The sequence below is a fragment of the Protomyctophum bolini genome (assembly GCF_963924005.1).
Source record: "Protomyctophum bolini genome assembly, chromosome: 5".
Classification (NCBI taxonomy): domain Eukaryota; kingdom Metazoa; phylum Chordata; class Actinopteri; order Myctophiformes; family Myctophidae; genus Protomyctophum; species Protomyctophum bolini.
In genome coordinates, this window is record NC_137866.1 from 36,546,251 (window position 1) to 36,571,485 (window position 25,235).

Here is a 25,235-nt window from a genome sequence, read left to right on the forward strand (position 1 = left end):
ACACACACACACACACACACACACACACACGTACATGCTGACACTCAGTTTCTTTGCTCTCTGTCTCTATCTTTGAAGTTTTGGATTTGGCCTTGCGGGTTACTCCCCTCTGTCTCCCACAATCCCGTCCTCTGTTTCTCTCACGTCTCACCTCTGCCCTGCGCTGGTTTCACCCAGTCCACTCCCACCTTGTATCCTGTGTCTTCATCACCACCCACTTTCCTCCCTTACTCCTCCCTGCACTCTGCTCCCATGCCTCCTCTAATTCCTAATGTGACCTTGAACAACTTTTTTAGATGAATTACTGTAGTCTCCAAGCTAAAAGATTGCCAATCCCATGTATATTCTGATGACAGTATTATTTATTGTACAGCTGACACTACCCAATCAGCAATGGAAAAACTCCAACAAGCTTTTAACACCCTGCAAGATGCACTCATCTCACTCAAACTGGTTCTGAACTCCAGCAAAACAAAATGTATGCTATTCTCAAAAGCTTAAAGTTTTATCACTGGTAAAAGCTACAGCACTCACCATTGTATCTAGGCACTGGCACCAGTTTATATTTTATTTTTTTAAGGCTATTGATGGGAAACTACCACCCTACACCACTTTGCTGCTAGATTGGAAAAAAGGACTCACCTGCTCAAGTACTGGCTTATATTTGAGGTCCCATCTGTACAGTCTGAACTAACACTAAAAATGTATTCCCCAATATCCTATGGACAATTTAATAACGTGCTCGTAAACCTCCCTACTTCACTATGTAATTGTTTTTAACTTATTCACTTTCCGTTGTTTTATTTCAATCAATCAATCAATCATGTCTTTCTGAACAGGAGAGCCGGTAGTCGACTCCATTTTTATTTCCGCCAGGCCGAAGGTGTGGCCGAGACTATGTTTTGCACCCTGTCCGTCTGTCTGTGAACAGCTAATCTCCAGCACCATTGGCACAGAACAGAACCTCTGGCCCAATTTTGTTTAGATTGGCCTGTTATAGTGCCACCAGGAGGTCGATTTTAACACTTTTTTTGACATTATTCTTACAGATTTTGTCACACATTATCTATATGGGCATGTGATCAAGACGTATCTTTCCGATTTTTGAGGGGCAATAGCCCATGTCCGTGTGTGTGCAAACACAAACTTTGTCCTAACACAAACATTAAACGCCATTGAAAATGAATGGACAATTTTGAGACAAACATTGAAGACGAAGGTGAGGACGCAAATTCAGATTGGCCGAAATTTGATTATTGTATGATGATGCACGATGGTAAGAGCGCCCCTCAATTCACAGGGTTGTGATACAGATTTTTTGATTGGCTTGGGATATTAATCTAAATCTAAATCTAAAGTTTCGCTTTGAACAAAATGCCTCAAATCATGCAGCATTAACAATGCAAACAACAATAATTTACCTGACCCGGCGAAGAACTGTGCTCCGACACTCTGAGGAGCACTTTTTCTAGTTAAATGGTCAGGACACCCCCCCTCATCATTTATTTTATCAGAATTGAGAAATGGAAAAAACACAAAATACAGGAAATCTGAGAAGCGAGACAGAGTAGGAGAGACTACAGTAGGAAAGTTAAGAGGGAGACAATAAAATGGTATGGTACATAGATTGTGCATTACATTCACCCATTCACACGCACATTCATACACCAATGGCGACGGAAACCATGCAAGGCACCAACCAGCACATCAGGCGCAATTAGGGGTTCAATGTCTTGCTCAAGGACACTTCAACACTAACTCTGGCGGAGCCCGGCTTCGAACTGACAACCTTGTGGTTACCATCCAGCCACTCTACCCCTGAGCAACCGCATCCTGACAATGTAGGAGAGAGACTGTAGGAAACTAGAACTACTGTACGTAACACTATAGGAGAGACAGACAGTAGGATAGCTGGGATGGAGACGCATACTGTAGGAGAGACATGGACAGGGCCACCCATGGTGCTCTGGAGGGCCATGTCTTAACTGTCACAGCACTGATGACCCAGACCTCTGCAACACTTATGTCAACCCACCCATTAACCTTGTCCCTTCTTCCCACTCCCACTTAATTTCTACCCCACCCCCAATCCTCCTGTTCCCTCTCTCTCCTTTCTCCCATTGGGATGGGGCCCAGCTCACCATGACCGACTGACTCACGCCCGGCACGCCCTGCAGATGTGTGATGCAGAGGGGAAACAGTCTTTTGAGAGGGTGGGGGAGATTGCATGCCTGCATGCACGTGCGTGGGTGTGCGGTGTGTGTGTGTGCGCGCACGAGTGTGTGTGACTGTGAGTGTGTGAGAGAGAGAGAGAGAGCTGGTTAGCTTTAACGAGGGGAGACAGATACTGGAGATTAGAGAGGTCTTCATACTGCAGGTCTCCGACCTATCACAAGTGACTCATAACTTGGAGAAAGTTCTGAATGGACTCACTAATTACACACTGACAGACAGAGGTTTGTTATTAGGTCACTGATAGCCTCCGAAAGGCCAATTCCTGTCTGCAGACGGTCTGTCAAAATGACCTGGAGCGGGTCACAATGCCGTAAGCCCTGGCTGATGCAATGCTTTTGCAACAGATGATATTTCCAGTGTGAGTTTTCCTGCTGCAGTTTCGCCTCACCCTTCCTATACCATGTGAGCTAGCTGCGTCTGACATCCATTCCTGCGCGATTGCAACACTTTATTCATGACTTGGCTGCAGCGCCGCCCTGAACTAAAGCCAAAAACATTGCACCATACAGACATGAATCACATGTCACCACCCTGATAGATTATAAGATGAACAAATCCAGTTAATATCTATCATAGTAAAACATACTCCTGATGAATCATGTCCTTGTAAATGAGAGAATGATGCTGTATTTGGTCAGCGATGTAAGAACCACTTCAGAGAGATTACCCTATTTCATACTTTGCCATATTGTTTGTCATAATATCATAATATATCATATTATGAAAGTAGTATATCTACAAGCTGATATTGTGTGACATTGGGACGTGTTATGAGGTTGTATATCTGCTATTTTAACAGTCTTCCTGAGAATATCTAAATATTTAAATTTAAGCGATGAATTAGGCCCAAACCACACCAATGCTACTCCTTGCAACTGCCACTGTGGATAATGGTTTCATGTAACTACATGCAACTACTCGCAACCGTTTGGTTGAATCATTGGTAATTGGTAACCTAAAGTTTTTTTCTATTACCGGTATATGATTTTAACAATTCTAGACCACAAATTATAGTGCCACTGTGAGGCTGATTTGATCTGAAGTGGCATTTCATCCTCCGCCTAATTGTGCTTGTATAATTTCACGGAAATCGCACGCTGTGTTTGTGATGATTTGTGGAATTTTGTTCGAAACGGACCAATCATGCAAGCTTTCGAAGCCAAAGGGATGGAATACCTTTTCAATATCAATATATCTTCTTAACGTTTTATTTTTCTTCTAAAAATCCTATTCCCCGGCCTGGGCCGGCCGAGCGGTCCAGGCACCCAGGCTGGTAATCCATCCTGACAGCGTGTCGTGGTTTCAAGTCCCGATCCCGACGACCTTTGTTGTGTGAATTCCCCCCATCCCTTTCCTGTCAAACTACTGTAATCTATCAATAAAGGCAAAAAGCCCCAAATAATACACCGTAATTAAAATTAAAATTAAATAAATGAAATAAAATGTTCAAAATGTTGGTAGCAGCAAGGTGGGAACGGTTTAAAGAGAGTGATGTTGTGTTCCTTACACCAACGTGTCAGTGATCTGACCTCATCCCTGTAGTCATAGTCTCGTCGACGACGACGATCCTCCCCATCACTGTCACGTCGTCAGCAAACCTCCTGACGACATCGGATCTGTGTGTGGCCACGTAGTTGTGTGTGTGTACAGTAGAGGAGAGAGGACTCACCATGCATCCCTGACTCAGGGGCTTCTGTGTTGATGGCCAGAGAGTGTGATGTGATGTTGCCCATTTTCACCACTTGGCAGTGGTTCATCAGGAAATCCAGTATCCAGTTACACCTGCTCTGGTGCAGGCCTAGGTCTCTGAGCTGTCGTACACAAACAGCATGCTGTGTACACAATACATATACGTATGCTGTGTACACACAGATGTGTACACATTTGTTCTCCCCCATCAAGGTGAGAGAGGGCGGGGTGAAGCCCCATGACAACTGCATTGTCGGTGTGCACCAAACAGCTTGGTACATAATGGTCATACATGCTGCATAAATTAATCTTCAGTCGGTGGCATGAGAGACAGGCAGGTATTACACCTCAACTCATCCAGAGTGATACACTCAACCCCTTTGTTATTATTATTTTCCCATAAAAATGGGTGCGTAATGGAAATCTTTCAATATTTGTTTTCAAATCAAAGTGACTTAGACTTTTCATTTCCTCCCAATACTTTGTGAAAGCAGTTGTTTTGTTTGAAATAAAACTGCTCATTGTATCACAGCCCATCAGTGCATGGGAAGCTGGAAGGCTTTCCCCAGCTTTTCACAGACTGTATTGATTGGCACTATAACCTCGTATTGCCTGTACAGAATGGCATTTGGGCTTTAGGGCGGAAGCTGAACCTTGTTGCAACTTACATACTGTAATACAAGAGCAACAATGACGTCAGTATCAACACACTTGATGATGTCTCTTGTGCAGGTGGATGGCATGTTGGTGTTGTCCAGGAACGCCTTGCAGAAGACATTCTCAAAATAATCTTTTTACTGCTATTGGTATAGGAAAGAAAATCTATTTTGTTTGCAACAATTCTAGAATTGTTGCAACAGGAGAACACTTTCTGCTTTTATTTGCAAGTTCATTACAAGCTCAGGTCCATGTAGACTCATTAAGGAAAGGATGATAATCTTAGACACAGGTTTTGAAGAGGCAGAAGAAACCAAAAGCACTCAAAAGGACGGTCTGGGGAGCCTAGCTGATTTGATGAGTGACCACTATTCAGAGTGACACCTGAATAGTGCTTCATGCCATCCACCTCGCCAAGAGAGACAAAGAGTCATGACAATGACGTCCTTGTGTTGTTCTTGTATTATGCAAGCCTAGTATGGCCTAATGCACAAAGGCCATACTGTACAGATGAAACAATCTTTTGTTGAGGAAATCCTTGTGCCAATACCTTCCATCTTGCCCTGGCTGTGATATGATAAGCAGTTTTTGTTTTTGCAGCTGGCCTGGATTCAAATAAAAAATGTGCTGCATGTCAACCCCTCTCTCTCACACTGTCACTATCAGGCCATGGTTGTCATTGCGAAGGGGTGTTTTTTAGCCTTATGTGGAGAACCAACAATTAAGCCCCGTGGTTGTGATATGTGAAACTTACATGGCCTGGAGCGAGTTATTGCTTAATTAATTAACTCTGATAAACACACCTTTGATGCTATGTGAAGATTTAATCTACACATTTTTCCTGACACCTGTCATCAAAGCATTTTGACACCTGGTTCCATTTGGGAGTGCTCATTTTGTTGCACAATTAAGTTATAATTCATCCTTTTGACGTGGATTTCTTCCCCGGAGACATTGCTCTCACTCATCCACAGTTTGACCGCCATAGAAATCCAAGTTCACATTAAATGTTTTTTAGTTTAGTTTTGTTTTGACTGTTGATAACTGACTCCCTGCAAATGGGTTTATTCAGTAACATTCCTGATTCTTATTTGTTATGGCTATAATAAAGTTCCATTATGCATGTGAGTTCTTTAACGATCAGATTTAATTAAGAATAGATTTATTCACCAGGTATATGTACTCATACTGAAGACTAATTCCTGACACTGTCCTCCTTTGGTTTAAACAAAACATTCGAAAAATGAAATACAAATAGAAAATATATATTTTTTAATGAAATCCACGAAACAGTACACCAAATGCTCCTTCAATCAGAGTCGCTGTGTGAACTAGAGCCACTGGCACGGTTTGTTTCCGTCTTCAAAAAACAAAAAAGAAGAAAATAAGAGAAGTGACATGCAATATAGGCATCACAACCAAAGCTTTAGAAGTATAGATGTATGCCCCCCAGTGCCCTCGCTCTCTAAACCAGAGAAGGATGTTTTGCCTTTTGTCTTATTGGCTAGGAGACTAATTTTGACCAATTGGAAATCACCCACTTCCCTCTCTCACACTCACTGTATAAGAGACAGCCTGTATTGCCTAAAATGAGAAAAGATTAGATTCCTCCATATCCTCCAATTAATTTGAGAGGCTATGGCGTCCATTCTTTCAATTCGTCCGGAAATTGAATCCATCACTGATTGAGGATATATGCTGGAGTGTTGATTTGAAGGTCTGCTGTGGCCAGGGTGCTGTGCTGTCATGTCGATTATGGATGTGTCATGGACATGTACTAGCTGTTTGACTGATGTTTTGTTGTCTTGTTTTGTCTCTCAACATGTTTAGCTTTTATTCTCAATTCTTATTGATCCTGTATTTCATGTACAGTACGTATGTTTTTTCCCCTTTTGCGTAATAACTCAAATTGTTTCTATTGAACTTTGTATCTGTGGGTTTACTGTAAAAAGCTGTTAATATTGTCATTATTCCGACTCCTGATTTGAATGCTTCTGCAAAAAAAACATCATAAAAAAAAAGTATAGATAGAATATAGATGTATGTATGTGCCTCTCCACCCCAGATCTCTGCAAGTAGATATTTTTCCAAGTAGGCTACAGTATAAAGTCCTGATCGGTCATTTAACAAAAAACATTTGTATAAATGTAACACTGAGGATTTTACTGTGTAGCTCTCCAGGGGGCCCATGAGGAATGACAGGCATGCACAGGAAAGATCTGCCGATGCTTTACTCTCTGACTATTTCTTATGTTCCTTGTCTTTCTTCCCTTCTATTTTTTTCCCTCTGGAATGCCCTCCGTCCCTGATCCATGTGTCCAAATTCATTCAGTCCTCTAATATGTGGCGCCTGGCTGCAGAGCCTTAGCTGGAACAAAAGCTGTGTGTCTCAGAGCTAAGACAGCTTTTCAGCTACTGTACTGGTCTCCTCCAGACCAGTAGATATTGAGACTGGGATGCTGGACTGTCACACACATTATGCACCATAACAACTGCCCGTTGGGCATGGAACATGGCACTGGAAAACCGGCACAAATTAAACAACTATTGTTAGTGGCCAACTGTAATTGGAGAACAATTTCGATTGCAGTCTGGCAAGAAATGAGCAAAACGATTCATGTCTTTTGAAACGCTGTGATTCAGTCTTATAAGACTGAATAAGTGTCATTGTAATGGTGAAAAGTGCTTTGATTTATAACAGTTTTTTTGGGGACAGCGAGTTTCAGCACAGATAACTTAGTTATCATCTGTCTAAGTGTACTGACCTTTGCGGTCCAATTATCAACCATTTCCAGTAATTCCGTCATGTCAGCCAGCTGCTTATTAAAATTAAAGTTATGCAGTGAGTCAACTTAGACCAGTAGAGGTCCTTCTGTCTCAAACAAACATTGTGAGGAGATCACAGTGATTAACGGGAATGAAAACAAACAGGGAATACTGGACAGAACTGGATTGGACCAAGAGTCCTGGGAATAGGGGGCCTTCTCTAAAGCTTCGTAACTGCAGGTCAGGACTGTGAATTCCTGAGGAGTGGATAGAGCAACACAATGTCTTGTGGACACAGAGCAGAGGGGGGTGGGTGGTATGGAGCGTTGGCAGGCGACCAAGGCAGCCCAGCCTCACGGGGACGGTACGTGATGGAGTTACTTTATATAGGAGCTCCCTCAGCCCCTATGGGGCAAGCACAGGAGCGTTATGTAATCACTAATTTACTGCAGGTCAGCTTGTTTGGAGATTTCCTTGAATGGAGGCTGGAACGTCTGTTCATATAGAGTAGCTACTATAAATATAGGTCTATAGGTATGCTGTATAATACATATGGGGAGAAACCATGGTTATATAAACGTTATGGCAATGATTAATGCAGTTTGATGCCAAGTTCCTACTGCAGTGGGTCGCACACACCAAGACTTCAGTTCAACATTTTTATTTCATTTTTGAACAGGGACAAACGTTTCGGCTATCCAGCCTTCATCAGTGATGACACTGATGAAGGCTGGATAGCCGAAACGTTTGCCTTCATCAGCGATGACACTGATGAAGGCTGGATATCCGAAACGTTTGTCCCTGTTCAAAAATGAAATTAATATTTTGAACTGAAGTCTTGGTGTGTGCGACCCACTACCGTTATTTATTTGATATATTTTGAACGGGTAACACACCTAAAGTCAGAGTGCGGTGGTCACATGAAGAGTAAGTTCCTACTGCAGCAAGGTCACTTACGCTTATCAGTTATTAACCACTTTCAACCTGCCGTGGCGAAAATAGCAGCAAGCTACAAGCTCACTATATGCATCTCATCTCAATGTATTGTATCACTCCCCTCACCCAATGGCAAATAAAGACGTGATAAATATAGAAGGTGTAACTATACGCACACATACCGCATGTCTGCCAGTGTGACCTAAATTATTGAGCCAAGACAACACATAGCAGTTTCCTGTAGTTGGGCATTTATTACTTTGTTACTGAAAAATATATTTTTTCCATATGACTTTTAATGACTTTTATCCCTCCACTACTTTTTCAGTGGCTTTGACGTCCTTGCTCTCCGACACGACCTTGCCATCCTCCAGGGTTTGAATGATCGTTACCACTTTGGTCTGAATCGTCTTCGAATGAAGTGCATCTTCAAGACTGAAAGAAATTAAATGTAAAATATGTTAGATGCAAGGCTTCTTCTTTCAGTTACAGGTTTATCTGGTAGAAGAAAATTGGCTAGTATGTTAACGTAAGTGAGACCAAAACATTTAGTTTTGTCTGTCTTTTAGTAATGCTCCTTTAACAACTTAAACCTGTTGATGGGGGTCCCTTAGGGGTTCTGTACACCCTTCTTTTTTCCCTACACACCAAATAGTTTCACTGAAAATAACGACGATCTACAAGGCAAGCTTACGCTACAGCGTTTTGCATTGCGATGTGTACATCTGATATGTTCGGGAAAAGTTCACCTATTTTTGCCCAATATGCCCAGAATAGGGGTGCTATGGTTCCTGGGGATAAAAGTGAAATATGTTCTTGCGTTGACTGGACGTGAGTCTTATAGAGCGTTGAGCTTGGCTCGCATCGTTCCATGTTTGCATGAAGCTCATTTGAATCTAATTTGAAAGTTACAACGAGGTTCGCGGAGAAGGACAAAGCTCTTGCCGTGGCTCATTTTAATACGCCTAAAACAGTAGCTTCCACCGAAGCCAGCGGAACAAAGGCTTTAAATAGCAGTTTCCAAAACACTGCCATGTTTGTTGTGTCTGGTTCCTCTCCATACAGTACTGTATGTATACTCACTGGAAGTCTATTCCCCCCTCCAGCAGCCGCCTGTACTCTGAGATCTCGGCCTCCAGTTTCATCTTGATGTTGAGCAGGATCTCGTAGTCTCGCGTGTGCTGATGGATGTTTGTGCGGATCTCGGTGAGCTCGGCCTGGAAATGCAGGAGGAACCCGTTGTACCTCTCCATCTCCACATTGTAGCGCATGTCGATGTCCCTCAGAGACGCCTCCAGGGCTTTTTTCTATTGAGGACAGAAGGGGGGTTAGACTGATTCCAGTGTCGATTTTTTGACAGCACATTTAGATTTTAGTTAACTTTTAGTCATAGTCTTTTGAATAGTTTTAATTTAGTTTTAGTCACATTTTGGTCACCTGGAATGTTTTAGTTTTAGTCTAGTTTTAGTCGACTATAAGATTTTGGTCGATCGATTTGATGCGTCATAATAGCTGATTGTACACTTGCTGAAAATATATGCAACCAAGTGTAAAATGAACTGCCTTTTATCTATACTGGAGCTCTTGTCCACTATTCCCTTCCTAAAAAAATGGTCTAGTTTTTGTTGACTAAATTGTCAATATATTTAGTATTATTTTAGTCATCATAGCTTAGTTTTCATTTAGTTTCAACTGAACACAATTAAGTGATTTGGATTTGGAGTGATTTGGATGAAATCTTTACACAGTAAGAAAATGTTGTTTTTTTAACACAGGATTTTTCTGTGTACTGCTGTGACACTGGTAGACATTAAGCAGTTTCACACAGTATGACAGACAGTGTTTACCAGACTGAGCTGAGACTGCAGTTCAATCTCCAGGGCCTGCCATCTCCTCCTGGTCTCTGTCACCATCATGGTCGCCTCCTTCAGAGCCACTGTGTTCTCTGTCACCTGAACCTGCACCTCTGTCATCTGGACAGCAGAACATGCACACGCACGCACACACATACATGTTTAGGTGTAAAATACTGTATACACCTGAATAAACTGATTTTTTTTTTTAAGTACATTTTTGAAAAATGTTCACCTACAATATAACGATATGGTTAAATTATAGGCACATCGGGTTTAAAGTTGTTCAAATTGGGTCACATAAGCTGCATAATTGCCGATAGCGAAATAATTCCAGAATTGAATACCAGAATTGAACTGTAACAGATGCTGTTGAGTGTCATAGATGTTTGAGTCTGGCTAGAGCTGACCGTACCTGTGATTCGTGCCATGCCTGCAACTCTCTCTGGTTCTGCAGGGCAATCTTCTCATACTTCTCTCTCATCTCCGCCATTATTCTGGCCAGGTCTTGACCTTTAGGTCCGTCAACTTCCACATTCACAGTGTGGGAGATCTGGCAACGGAGCTCTGCCACGTCCTGTTGATCAGGAAACAGGAGGGGGAGTTATTTCCTCGAACGAGGGTCTGTATTTGACTGGGGAGCTAAAAAAACTGTCTCTCCTCTCTGCTCATCACAACTCAGCACCTTAAGCACCTCAAATGTTGAATGTGACAAAATGACTGTCCTTACTCTGAATTCTCTTCAGATCATGAATTAATACAACTAGTGAGTAGATTTATTAGATACAGCAGATGAGCAATTGCATAACATATCGCAAATCTAAAACAAAATTCTCTATGCCTTATATTTGAACATAAATGGAAATCTTTCCTGGATATGAATTGAAGAGGTTGAGTCTGTGTACCATATTTGGGTTTAAAGTGGTCTGCCTCTTTCATAAATATCTGGCTGAAATAGGTCACATTGCGGTGTCATTATGACATGGAGCTACGTATAGAGCGTCGCAGTCCCGCTCCCTCGAGAGACCCGGAAAATAATTCCCTGTTCATTTTCCTCATAGGCTTTTCAAAAAGTATTTATTTAAAGACGTTTACTCCGCGGACAAAACCAACTGACAAATCATGACAACAAACACAATGTTTTGGGCCGAACAAATATTTAAAAAGGCAGGATACTTACAAATTATTTGATCGGCCCAAAACATTGTGTTTATTGTCATGATTTGTCACAACTCGAGTTGGCTTTGTACCATGCTTAAAAGGTCTTTAAATAAATACTTTTTGAAATGTCTATGGGAAAAATGCATTGGGAATTATTTCCTGGGCCTGGCATCATCATGAAAGGGGGCGGGACTGCGACACTCTATAGTTCAGGCAGGCATGGAAGTTAGGCCGGTCCCACGCACATACACTTTAGAGTCATCTTCCTCACCTCCTTGTGGTTCTTTCTCAGAGTGATCAGCTCTTCCTTCAAACCCTCAATGTCGGTCTCCAGGTGGAGACGGGTCACGTTGGTGTCATCCAGGAGCCTCCTCAGACGGTTCACATCCGCCTCCACCGCCGCTCGCATCGAAACCTCATACTCCAGCCTGAAAGAGAGGTTCACTTCAGGTTATGATAATATCATTGTTATGTTCTGGAAATGGGTTTAACTCGTGTTTGGGTTTGTCCGTTTCATGCGGAACAATTATTTGGCCGTTCATTAATGACTTGAACACAAACATGGAGCCTAGACAAAGCTAGCCACTCACTTGAGTCTGAAGTCGTCGGAGGCGAGACTTGCGTTGTCCAGTGCGATGGAGAGCTGCGCGTTGCCCTTTATCATATCAAAGACCTGGTGAAAGGAGACATGAAACATATTTTTGCTTTCCTGCTCATAAATCTGTGAAATAACCACAGTGAAATGCAGGGTATAACATAAGTATGTCATATGCTGGGATCGTGTGGCGAGAACATTATGACATGTTGAGAACGTGTAGATGAGAGATTGAGTGTAAAAGAGTGTACAAATGGACAGTGACTAGTGAGTGATATTGCTGTGTACACATACTGTGATAGCATCATGACATTTCATGTTTGCTTTTCTCATCAGCCATTCTGATGGCTAGTACATCATATAGATCATATACTGTAGGGATACTTGTGGGTTAATAGCATGCTGTAAATCTAGATAGAGTATCAGTCAGTGAAAGCAGTTTATCACTGGACAGCAGAGATTCACCCACGGTCAAAGTCCAAGTAATAAAGGTTGTGAAAGAGTGAGGTTACATGAACTCTTTGAGTCTGAACTCTTTGAAGCCTTATTTGGTTTTAGATACAGTAACTATAAATAAAGCAATCTACAACATCCCTATCTGTCTGTAGAATCATCAACCAAAGGGTTGTGTTCCTAGCCTGACACTCAGCCTGAATTTTCATTTCGTTTCACTTCAATGTGGCTAGCGATTCAGGGGCTGGAGCCAGGCTATTGTGTTCCTGGTCATGATGAAGTTATATTAAAGTGGAACAGGCAGAGCTGAAGAAGGTAAATGAGATGTTGGTCAATAAGTTAAAGCATGATGTTCAATATGAATTATAGTGGCAATGTTCAAATCCTCCATCTATTTTTGAGTGGTGCAACCACTCCTACAACCAGCAATGTCCGTGTACCTGTTTGTGTACCTGTTTGTTTGTGTACCTGTATGAGCACGAGTATGTGACTTATTAATAGCAGTAGGGGGCGCCAGAAACAGAGAGAGGGGTAGTGCTGTGTCTCTAATGAGAGAGGGAGAGAGAGAGGGGGGGGGGGGGGGGGGGGGGGAATTGCACCACTCAGTTCACACGTGTGTGATTTTTTATGAACAACCAACCAATCATTTTTTTTCTTTTTCTTTTTTGTACTTCCAGTGTTCAGATAAATTGATTCAAAATTATGAATTATATCACATCACTTACGTCTTCAACCTTTTATGTAAAATCTTGAAAGCATCCGTGCCCTTGCCCCACCCATCTGATCAGTTAACACGGCAGGCTCATGCATTTTTATCTTATTGACCAATCAAGCGATTGTGCTCCGGCTTGGATCAATGGAACTAAGATCTATTTTATTGTTAGCACTTCTTAATATTCATGTTATATTTTCAATAAAATCTTGTTCAAATCTCTGCTAATCTTGTTCAATAATTTGGGGGGCCACGTGATATCCTCATGGCTCAGCAGTGGGCAGTGTGAGAACCAATACATACAGTATTCTGTATCTCTGCTGTCGGGAAGAAACAACCTAAAACCATATATTTTTAAAACAAAGCAATACTGCCTCATCAAAGTTGTTGTGACTTTATTGTCAATTACCTGCATGAAAGGGAGAGAGGTGGTGGAGTTAGTTTGAGGTTTTGTCTGAAGCGCTTTTTTACTACTTTTCATTGGTTCAATATTTTTCTAACCAACACACAGATGGTGTTCAATAGTACTGATTTATGCAAAAAAAAATCTAAAAACCCCAAAATGAAGTTTATTATTATTATTATTATTTTTGAATCATGGCTGTCACTCACCTTGGCCCTCAGATCCATAATGATGGCGTTGTATTTGCCATAGTCTCGCTCCTCGCTGGGACCTCTGTTGGCAATGGCCTCCCTGATCTTAATCTCCAGGCTCTGGTTGACCTGCTCCAGGTTCCTCACTGTCTCCAGGTAGGTGGCTAGGCGATCGTTGAGGTGATTCATGGTGGCCTTCTCGTTGCCGATTCGGAAAGACCCATGAGAATTGGACTCCAGGGTGCTGGAGGCCTGGTAATCGAAGCCACCGCCGAAGCCACTGCTGAAGCCTGCACTGCCGAAGCCACTGCCCACCCGACCGCCAATGGAACTAGTGGAGATCCTGGTGCCATAGCCCCCGGCTCCTCCGTGAGCGCTGTTGGCGTAGGACCTCTCTGCCCGCAGCGAAGAGGGTCCTGAGGTGAAGAGCTGTGAGCTCTGACGTCTATAAAGAGGCTCCATTGGTGTAAGTAGAGTGGAGATCAGTGGACAGAAGTCTGACGAGAGGCTGCTGGATCTCAGAGTGCTGTCTGCAGGAGAGACAAGATGTTTTATACAGTCCTGCCACACCTTATACGCAGTCTATTGGTTTTCACCTTTGGCTCCTGTGTTTAGACTTTGGACACCACACCCAAGATGATGCTGTAGTATTTGTATTCTACGACACTATTATCACCTGAAAGGAAAGAGTGATAAATTGTAGTTAGCCTATCGGCCAACTTTACCACACTGTAAAAGCCAAGCTGTAAACCCTAATACCCGTGATTCAAAGCCATGTGGGAGAATAAATATGAGTTGATGTATATGTCCTACCAGGGTCTACATTTTTAAATGGAAAAGAAGGGAGACAACCTCCAACCATTGAAGTGGTTTTTATACAGATCCCTTAAATTCCCTTAAATAACAATCAACAACAGCAATTCAACACTCAAATTTCATTGAGTTATAAATGGATACTGTACATTAACACAGAGGATTACACTGTGATGGCCATGTACCCATCAGTGTGCAAAATAGCGATGTGAATTGAAGCTTAATGATTTACACTTTACAACTATGTTGAGCTGTAGCTAGTTATAAATTAAGTGAAATTGAGTCTGAGACCTGATTCATTGCTAGTTTTATTTACTGCTGTTGAAAGTAGAGAGAGTCTGGGGCCTGGGAAGTAGGCCTACATAGGCATATATGGATATGGTGTGGTTTACCAGCTGCACCAGGGCAGACAAGGAGGCCATCCACAGAGTGGTCAAGGCTGCAGGGAGGATCATTGGGACCAGTCTCCCTGAGATCTCCACAGTCTTCACCTCCCGCTGCCTACGCCGCACAAATAACATACTACAGGACCAGTTCCACCCAGCACACCATCTCTTCCAACGTCTGCCCTCTGGTAGAAGATACCGATCCATCCGGTCCAGAACCAACAGACTGTCCAACAGCCTTTACCCACAGGCTGTCAGGCTGCTGAATGAACAACCTGCCCCCCGCCCCCCCATCGCCGCAAGCTATTAAAGCAATTATCAGCAATATTTAATAAATCATAAAAAGCACAACTATCCTTTAGCACACATTAATCAGGCTTTAATTGCGTGATTAGTCAGCCTGTAGCCATGCAGTCAACCCCCGTCCGCATGCGTAGTACTGCTTCCGTAAGATTGCATTGGGAAAAGCTTTGTAAGCGGTTGTTTGCCCCTGTCTAAAAATGTTACGTGCCTGTCCTAAGTTTATCATCTGTAGCTACTAGCTAACAAGAAATATCTTCACTTTTTGCCACCATTTTTTGGATAACTCAACCCCCGTTCTATCGATGCAGGAATATCCTGATACGGAACCTCTTCTCTGAGATAAACAAGTGAGGTTCCAAACAGAGCTAAGACAAAGATTAAGAACAAAGTGTTGTAGGATAGAAGTGTAGGATAGAATATGATGGATGTTAATGTTATTTAATATTTTTTAAGCTTAGATGAAATCTATCTGTCCTGTGTTTCTTACAAACTGCCTGCAGGTAGTTGGTATGGCAACTGAATTTGCCTCACAGGATCATATATCTATATCTAGGATGCTATTTGAACACTGATTACAACACTGTGTATTCATGCCATGAGATGGTGTTTCTGTTTTTGGATTAACCAATTAGGAAACGCCTAATTAGGAAATGCCTAAATTGTAAATTGGATTACAAATTAAAAAAACAAAACAGAAAAATAAATGACTGGAAGAAACGTTATGTAACATGGGCAGCTTCAACCAGGTAGCTGCTCTCTTTTCCCTGTCATCACCAGTTCATTTAAAGTTTTTCTATTTCTATCCTTCGTTATTCATACACTCAGGCCTCCCCTGAGTTTAAGCAGTTTTGTAAATTTGCCTTATATATTTAAATATGACACAAGGTTAGGCTTCTAGTTCGAATCAAGTACATTTTTCAAGTACATTACTATATGTTTTGAATTTAAAGTTTGTGAAGGATTTTCTTTCATTTAGTTTTTGTATAGTGAAAAATCTATTTTGAAATATTGATTTATTTAGTAGTGATTACGGTGTATAACCCATTACACCGTATTAAACCCATTTTGGGCGGGAACACCTTTTTGTGTTTTAAACATTATGCTATAATTTAGCTATTGAAAAATAGCAGATCTACGAGCTTGTAGGTCTGCTATTTTTTTTTATTGAGCACCACTAATACAGAAACATGTCAGAAAACTGTCAGAATTTAGAAGATTTTATTTTATTTCAACGTCAGGCCTACATGGGTTCACACACCCCCTATAGATGCAGCCTGCAGCAGACCCCAGGGGGTACACGGCTACACGCTACAGTTTGGGAATCCCTGGACTACTATAGTAAGCCATCCCAAGTCTCTCTCGAGCCAGTCTGTTGACTCACACAATGTTCCAGTGCTTCTGTCACAGTCTGTGCGGTGAAAAAGAGTACCACGGATGTCCCGCCTCCTCCCGCCTCCGCTTCGTCATTGCAGTCGGGTCATCATGTCCTAATGACAGTACGTCTTATTAGACGTAATGTTATATAGGCCTACAGTAGCTTGGCTGCTTGTCAAGAATGGAAATTAAAAATAGGTTTTAGAGATATTTTTTAAATATATTTTCGGCTATGGAAGTGACAAACAGCTTCCTTTCTTGGCTTCAGGGAGGAATACTTAAGATCAGACATACAGAAGAATCAGAATCAGCTTTATTGTCACATAACAGTTTTACAGGTAAAAAGTGGGTGAAATTTGTTTCTTGTGCATAGTTCCCATTGTGTAATTTTTTCAAGAAAAACAAAGAAAGGGAAGAAGAGATCAAGGCAGGAAAATAAAGTTTGAGCGCTTTCACCATGAAAAGTACAGGTAAAGGGTTTTCTTCTGTGTGGGTCTTAGCTATTTACAAGATTTTGCCACAAACGGTACAATTGAAGGGTCTCTTAGATTATTTACAAGCTTTTGCTACAACTGTACAACCAAAGGGTCTAGCTTATTTACAAGCTTTTGCTACAAACGGTACAACCAAAGGGTCTCTTAGCTTCTTCCACAAAACACATATTTACCTGGTGTTAAGTTAAGATATAGGTGTGTGAGCATAGCAGCCACTGTGTGCTGTGCATTATATATATTTAAGGAAATTAAGTATATATACACATGGGAGTGCGTTTAACACCACACCTTCCTTGTTTGTACACATTCAGACCAGAAGAGAAATCTTGCATAGTGGAGCTTTAATGAAAGCAGTGTTACAGTGTTTAACATGATATTATTGATGTTCCTGAAACCAAGATACAACAGCCAAACAGAGATGTTACGGTAGTAGACTTTATTTTTGTTTTGATTGACCATTACAGCACATCAGGCAGATCCAACCAACCAGAGAGAAAACCAAACATGAGAATGACATATAAAAACGTAACAAAACAGACAATTTCCTTTGATGGTTTTAGTTCATCAAAATGGTCGATTGTTTTCACTTCAACACAACTCGATTCTTTAACGCCTTTGGTAAACATCTGCCATTAACCACTTTCAACCTGGTGCCCCTATTTTGGACATTAAATGCTCACAATACGATGTGTAGTGAGCTTGTAGATGAGTTATTTTCGCAGTGCGAAAGTATAACAAGTATAAAGTAGGGTTTAAGTGGTTAATGGGTGAGGTGAACAGACAGACAATGACAATGAAATAAATAATAGATGAGCTATAGTTTCCCTCTGGCCCAGTTGAGATGAGCCTATATAGAAGTTTAGTCCTGTGTTAATCTACTGGAAAATGGTTCCAAATTACGACAGTAATAGGGATTGTAACGGTTTTCTTAGCCAATGGGGGGTTAGTGTTGGTGCACGAATAGATGGGCGAGAAGGACAGCATCAAAGTTTGGATCAATGCATCATTTGGCCAGTGTTGTGTTAAGTCTAACCTATACTCCATACGGCCGGTGTCATTTGCCGACAAGGGGAATAGTGACGTGTTGTTAAGCTTGAAAATCTGTTCCTATCGGCAAGCGACACCATCCTGCGTTGGGGCATAAAGGAAGCTTTAGTGTCGTGAGAAGCAGAAGGTCTGTCTGCTCAGAGCTGCTTGGTGTCTGTGCTGGAAGAGACCACCTTGCCGTCCACCAGGGTCTGCGTGACGGTCATCACTTTCTTCACCGTGGTGGTCTTCTGTTCCTCCAGAGCATCCTGGAGCCTGAGAATGTTCCAGAGAGAAAAATGAGGTGTAACAGTTAATCGAATAGCCGGCAGATACAATCGGTTTGCATCATGTCAAAATGACTGCTGGCCGAAATATATAAAGATGACTGTTTGGCTTCAGACATAACTATGGTGTATTGCATATTTGGTAATTTATTGTGAAAAACGTTTAGACAACTTATGTGTCAGGATTTACAAATGGATACATTCTGCTGTGTTCAAATGTAAGAGCGTAGTTATTTTGTCCTACTCACTTGAAGTCTCCGCCATCCAGGAGTCTCCTATAGGTGGCGATTTCAGCCTCCAGCTTCATTTTCATGTTGAGCAGGGCCTCGTACTCTTGCGTCTGGTGCATGATGCTGTTACGCAGATTTGTGAGCTCCGCCTCTAGGCCCACGATGATCGTGTTGAGATTCTCGATCTCCATGTTGTATCGCATCTCTGTGTCCCTCAGTGTTCCGTCCAGAGACCCTTTCTGTTGGGGAGGAAGTGGATGAAAGAATGAAGGAAATGTTTCCAAAAACATGAAATACAAATATTCAATATAGTTTGAACATTTTAGAATATGCCTATGACATAACAGAGAGGCAGGCAGAAAAAAAAGGAATCAATGGGTTAAAAGGTAGCCTGCGCCCTCACTCCGTCATGCTACATTGACAGTCCACCGGTCTGTGAAGGCTAGCCGTGTCAACAACGGTGAATGAAATGAAAGTGTGTTGAAGAGAGGGACACTAAATTAAGTCTGTGTGCCGAGAGAAAGAACCTCACCAGGCTCTTCTGTGACTCCAGTTCGATTTCCAACGTCTGTAGTTGTCTGCGCAGGTCGTTGACCTCTGTCTGTGCGCCCTTGAGGGCTTCTGTGTTCTGGACGACCTGACTCTGTACTTCTGTTATCTGAAATAAAAACATGACATATGGATCGGTATGCTGTGTCCATGAAGGCTGTGTATGAGTTCAGGGAACTCAACAGCATTTTGCTCTGCACCTCCTAAACGTTTACCTGAGATTCGTGCCATGTTTTGAGCTCCTCTTGGTTCTTCTGTGCCATCTTCTCATACTTGGCCCTCATCTCTGCCATGATCTGGGCCAGGTCCTGACCTTTAGGAGCATCAATGTCCACCTGCACTCCTGACTGGGCGATCTGGTTACGCATCTCCATTACGTCCTAAAAAAAACCAAACAAACAAATAACACAGAATGTCGAGAATGGTTAGATCGATGTGGTGTGAAAAACTGTTATTTCAAATGGAGATGTCACTTTTAAGGTCATGTTTGCAGGTCACGTAAAGGTGCATTCTATTCCGAGGACTGCAATATTGAATAGTGCCATTTTGTGGTTAGGTAAACACTGAGGGGGCTGGATTACTGACCCAAGGCTGACCTTTGGGTTCTTTTAAAATTAGGTGCAAAATACTTCAGTACGTAAACAAATGTCTGGGTGTTAACTTGCGCCGTTCGGATGCCTGCAATTATAATTCTGTGGTTCATCTGCACTGCCAATATGGGGAGGTTGTTTTATGATGAGGTTCGCCGCAGAATTCACATATCCAAGTAAAACCGTTCCCACAGAAAGACACTTTGTTTATCTTCCTGTTCAAGAACGTGCCTTTGGGCACGGGTCAGTGACAGCTGTGTGTAAACTATGCCATGACAGTCACAGGACTGCAAGGTGACATGCACTGTATATAGAGCAAACAGTTAGAGGTGTATGCGATGAGTCGATGACTGACATCTGCGAATTGACAAACATTAGTTCAAGGATATGGGAAGAGTAGTTTGAAGAAGTAATGAGATGGAGGCAGATGACTCAAGGCTTGAGGGATGAAACCAACCATTAACCACTCAGTAATAATCTTTTAACTATGGAACTTTTTTTTATAGCTATGAAAACAAATTCTTCAGTAATTCTCCAGCAGACCAGTCCCACTCACTTGGTCGTGGTTCTTCTTGAGGTGGATGAGTTCCTCCTTCAGGGCTTCGATCTCACTCTCCAGGTTCATGCGGCCCATGTTGGTGTCATCGATGACCTTCCTCAGACCCACAATGTCGGCCTCCACGGACTGGCGGATGGACAGTTCTGATTCGAACCTTGACGCACAAAGCAGAGCAACGTGGTCAGGATGACGCCAAATACTCATTCATTATAGTATTATCATCAATATCTTAAATTGCTGCTGCTAAACGAAAAGCCCCACTAGCTCCCCCTAGAGTCAAAGCTGCTTGGTGGTTTAAACAAACGAATACATGCCATCCTTGGTGTTCCAACTAGTGAATGTCACACAAACATGGTGCTAGTACATACCATGAATGAAAACTATCCAATTCTAAGCAATTAAAATGCATTGTTTGGTTACATTTCTTATATGGCATGATCATAAAAAAACTGTTATGTTTGCAGAGACGTATGTAATCACATGGGTTGACCACAAAGTAGTCGCTTACTTATCAAGAAAAACAAACACAAGCATTGTGGCCGTAAGCCGGAAATATCCCTGTCCAAGCCAGGCTAAAGTAGCAGCTAGGAGGAACAATGGTAGCAAAACACCAGAAACTTAAACTTTGTTTCCTTCTTTATGATCTTCGTTTATAGCCTGAGGGTGTGAAGGTTTAGAATAGATGAATCATGATTACGTTAAAGACAACACCTCTCCCTCTCCTCAAACCACTATACTCTAACATTGGTACAAGCATCCCCCCATAAAACTGGGTGTGCCAGCTGCTGTCTGTGTGTAGTTTTACTTACTTCACTCTGAAGTCATCGGCCGCCAGGCGTGCATTGTCGATCTGCAGGACCAGACTGGCGTTGTCGACGGTGGCATCAAACACCTACGGGCAGGAATAAGCCACAGTGGGAAATGTTTAGTTTAGGAAAGGGAACACAATGGATAACATACACAAACAGAACCTGAAGTATCACAATGTTTACATTGAGTAAGACCTGATAGGAATCAATTCATTCAGTCGGAATCAACAAGTTGGTATGTGCCAAGTTTGGCTTTCATATCCTGTTTGGATTAAACAAATGACAGACCCCACTGACAGAGAGAAAAGAGAGGGGGAGATTGTTCTCTCTTGGGATAATGTTTCTACACGGAGTATAACTTGAATCATTCAATATTACTGCCTTTAGGCCAGAGTGTGTCATGCACAATTAAAAGCTTAGTGTACTGGCATACATACATCTTTTCAATGGCCGTTTATGGTGAGTTAGGAGTTTTCCTAAGGGGCTATTTTGTTCACAAGGTGCCACTGGACATGATATGTGTGAAGTAGGATAGTGCCAGAGGCAGCTGCAAAGCCTGGAGGCTAGTGCCAGTACAGTATTTGCTCGGCAGTCACGGTACAATAAGATAAGGGCTGGCAGGGATGATCAAGCATTCATGGGAAGTGCACAGGTGACAAAGTCCGTCAGCCAATCATTAACTGCCAGGCAGCAACTCTGCTGCTAGGGAACAGGGTTGGACTGCAGTGGATCTGGGTGATTTGCATGAGGCTTGTTGGCGGTTATGACGCTGACGTGTGCGCTCGGCAGTGATGACGCCGTTGTATTGCTGGGTTGGGACTTCCTGTTGACCCTGCCGTGAGAATCTTTGTTTTGTTAAAGGGGGGGTAGTTGAGGGGGTGGAGAGCTAGCACCTGTCACTACAGAAACGAGAAATGAAGCTGTTTTGACTCCGCTGGGGTGGACAGAGAGATGTTTGTAGAGTAAATAGAAACTCACTTGTAGAAATCTAAATCATTCCTACATCATTGCTTGCTAAATGTTTTTAGTTGTTTTATTTAGAGGCGGTGCGGATGATTAGGCACCTGATAAGATCTTGCTAAATAGAAATAGAAACTGTTGACAGAACTTGTCTAACCTGTAGACTCATATTTCTGTCATTTCCAAGGTAAAGTAAACTGACCTTGAATATCTTTCACTCCCGCTGTGGAAAGCTTAGACAAACACTTTACTGTATGCATACTGTCCCACATTCTGAATGGCAATAGTGCATTTTCCCATCAGTTTTTATTTGGCACTGCAGGAGTGATTCTGACTGAAATGTTTTATTTGGAAATAAATTGTCAAATTACAAATGTGGTTTTAAGGTTCTGGCTGGCAGGGTGCAGTTAGTAACAGTCTTTCAGCGCTCAAGTCAAAGTGTTTTCCTTTCTCATATCAAATTACATTCCCTACCAAAATCTTGAATGAATGACTCACACTTTTACCTACAGTATTTGCATAGTGTCTCCAGCCTAAAATCTTTTTGTACTAACTCACTGGTTGGATTTGAATGGGGCTTATCAGATAAATGAGATGTTAATTGCTCATTTGGAATAATGGGTTTTCAAATGAGTCACTATGAATTTACTAAGCAAGCTTCACCATAAAAGTTAAGAGAGAAAGATTATTCAAAATCTGAGGTGCTGTTTTGCCTTCAGAACTTTTGAAGTGATAAGTTAACACAATTTATTGAAAAATTAGGATCTAATTCACGCCAGCATTTTTCCCAGTCGAGCTCTTATTTTGAAAAGCCACATTTCCAGATTACCGGAAGTAGTATTATCCTAGGAAGTTGAACAGGTCACGTTCAACTGTTGTTTACAATATGGGTCTGTGCCGGTGCACTGGAGGGCTCCACATCAAAGAAACGTTGTTTTGACCAAAAATGCCATCTGGGACATGGAATAGGAGATACAGGCGATTGAAAGAAACGGATATAATGGATTCTTATGGTGGCGATGATCTAAAATGGGCGACGGAGTCTTGTGACAGCAACAGCTAGCTACCCATTGCTAACGTAAGTAGCATTATGGCTTGATCGAATCGAATGCACTATAATAGCGCAATTGCCATTAATCAACGCCAATGGCGGTAAGCGTAGTATAAAAAAATAGGCTTCAATTGACCTAGATCTACGGCAATGGCGCTGAAAGTTAAGTGTGTTCAATTAGTCTTTCACTGTTGCTCCACCAATAGAACATTTTGATGACTTGCAGGAACTGTTACCTCAGCCATTTAAGACAGAGATCAGCTGAGCGGACATTTTGGTTTTGTTCTGTGAACCTTATTGGCTTGCACTGTCAGGTGTCAGTCTTTTGTGTGTGTGTGTGTGTGTGTGTGTGTGTGTGTGTGTGTGTGTGTGTGTGTGTGTGTGTATGCAGTAGACAGCGGTTCTAATCCTACAGTATGTTCTCAGCTCAGTGTTTGTATAGGAAGTCTATACAAACATCTCACATAGCCTACTTGAACAAGCAAAGTGTCAAAACTCTGCATCTGAATCTTCTTAGAATATTATATTATCCATTGTCTGTCTGTCTCTGTCTGTCTGTCTGTCTGTCTGTCTGTCTTTCTTTCTTTCTTCATTCCTTCCTTTCTTTTTTCCCTTTCTTTCTACCCTAATTCCTTCCCTCCGTCCTGTCTGTCTGTCTGTCTGTCTGTCTGTCTGTCTGTCTGTCTGTCTGTCTGTCTGTCTGTCTGTCGGTCGGTCGGTCGGTCTGTCGGTCTGTCTGTCTGACACACACCCCCAGCTGTTTCTCCAGTCTCGACCAGCCCCCCCTGACTGCACAGTGGCTACAGGCACTGAGAGCCAATCACAACTCAGCTTTCACTCCCATGTCCCTAAAGCAGGCGTCTGTGGTTTGCTGAGTACCCTTGAGTTCTGGTGACATAACCTTTTTTGTGTTCTCCACCCTGTCCTACTGTCCCCTTTCCTGTCACCCCTCTGTTTCATCAGACATATTGTGACATATTAAAGTCACAACATTTGGTCACAAAAAAGAAAAGGAAAATATGCTGGTGTTAATTTATCCATATGTAACACTTAGAGTGTAGAAGTGGAACTAAATGAACCTGTAAGGAGTCTAAGGACTTCTCAAAGTTCACTAACCCCAACTGACTCCCACACAATTTCACCATCTTGACAACACTTCATACTAAATAATCTGTCCACATTCCTTCTCAGTCCCCTCTGTATCTGGCTTTCATCTACCAACCCCTCAACTCAACCATGAACAACACAACCCCTCCATCCTTACCCTCTCCCCCCTCGAGACCCCCCTCCCCTCCCACATACTTTCATCCCACATCTAACAAATCATCAACATACACCCCCCCCCATTCTGCTCCTCCTCTTCCTCACCTTCTTCCTCAGGTCATCCAGGATGTTCTGGTACTTGCTATAGTCCCTGAAGTCGGGCCCGCTCTTCTCCAGCGCCTCACGGATCTTAATCTCCAGCTTGTTGTTGGCCTGCTCCAGGGTCCTGACTGTCTCCAGGTAGCTGGCCAGCCGGTCGTTCAGGTTCTGCATGGCGAACTTCTCGTTGCCCATGATGTTGGACGTGCTGCCGCTGCCGCTCATCTGCGAGCTGCTGCTGGAGAAGCCGCCCCCCAGCCCGGAACCCATCCCCATGCCGCTGCTGTGGACGCCGGAGTAGGAGGCAGACGAGATGCGGGTCCCGGTGCCGCCGGCGCCACCATAGGTGCTGGCGGCCCTGTAGGCCGGCGCAGCGGAGCTACGGGTGATGGACACGTGCCCGATGGAGGGCCCCCTACCGCTGGAGGAGGAGCGCGTAGAGTATGACGATGTTTTTTGGAAACTCATAGTTGCTGGAGAGACGTGAGACTCTGGGAGAGACAGAGAGAGAGTGCGAGAGGCACAGAAACAGGAGCTCACAGGCACAAAGCAGGAGCAGAGGGGAAGGAGGTGGAAGTATTTAAACCCAGAGAGGCCCTCGGGTCCGCCCCAGGCCACTCCCCCACACCCCAGAGGCCCCGCCCACTTTTCCACTGTTCCTCGAACCACAGGACCGTTCAGAGCATGCCTCTGCTCTCCTTCCCGCGTCTGAGCTGGCAAATTCCAAATTAAATACTCACTGAAATACAGTTTGAATTATGGAACTTTTTATGTAGAGACTCTGCCTGATG

General features: G+C 42.7%; 2 protein-coding genes across 2 annotated transcripts in view; both read right to left on the reverse strand.

Moving 5' to 3' along the window:
• Positions 1–14,653, reverse strand: part of LOC308315101 (keratin, type I cytoskeletal 18-like) — a gene marked incomplete at both ends in the record, with an annotated part of 30,395 nt that extends 15,742 nt beyond the window's left edge. Inside the window, 10 exons of the mRNA XM_080762930.1 lie at positions 3,905–4,046; positions 7,530–7,604; positions 8,604–8,718; positions 9,367–9,590; positions 10,131–10,256; positions 10,552–10,713; positions 11,569–11,725; positions 11,888–11,970; positions 13,670–14,181; positions 14,650–14,653. Of these exons, the coding sequence (XP_080619056.1) occupies positions 3,905–4,046; positions 7,530–7,604; positions 8,604–8,718; positions 9,367–9,590; positions 10,131–10,256; positions 10,552–10,713; positions 11,569–11,725; positions 11,888–11,970; positions 13,670–14,181; positions 14,650–14,653 (1,600 nt within the window). The remainder of the gene's footprint in view (positions 1–3,904; positions 4,047–7,529; positions 7,605–8,603; positions 8,719–9,366; positions 9,591–10,130; positions 10,257–10,551; positions 10,714–11,568; positions 11,726–11,887; positions 11,971–13,669; positions 14,182–14,649) is intronic.
• A 2,789-nt stretch (positions 14,654–17,442) lies between these two features.
• Positions 17,443–25,015, reverse strand: krt18a.1 (keratin 18a, tandem duplicate 1). Its single transcript, XM_080763510.1, has 7 exons — positions 24,451–25,015; positions 21,072–21,154; positions 20,260–20,416; positions 19,329–19,493; positions 19,097–19,222; positions 18,583–18,803; positions 17,443–18,323 (listed from the first exon to the last, which is right to left on the reverse strand). The coding sequence occupies exons 1-7, from the start codon at positions 24,910–24,912 to the stop codon at positions 18,206–18,208; spliced, it is 1,332 nt and encodes a 443-aa protein (XP_080619636.1). The 5' UTR covers positions 24,913–25,015; the 3' UTR covers positions 17,443–18,205.
• Positions 25,016–25,235: the final 220 nt, after the last annotated feature.

What these genes read in the sequence shown, in the direction of transcription:
- krt18a.1 (XM_080763510.1), bottom strand. Translation starts at nt 24,912, where the DNA reads ATGAGTTTCCAAAAAACATCGTCATACTCTACGCGCTCCTCCTCCAGC. An exon ending in TGGAGTCACAGAAGAGCCTG is followed by an intron (nt 18,804 to 19,096) that starts GTGAGGTTCTTT and finishes CCTCCCCAACAG; the next exon opens with AAAGGGTCTCTGGACGGAAC. An exon ending in CTGGATGGCGGAGACTTCAA is followed by an intron (nt 18,324 to 18,582) that starts GTGAGTAGGACA and finishes GAACATTCTCAG; the next exon opens with GCTCCAGGATGCTCTGGAGG.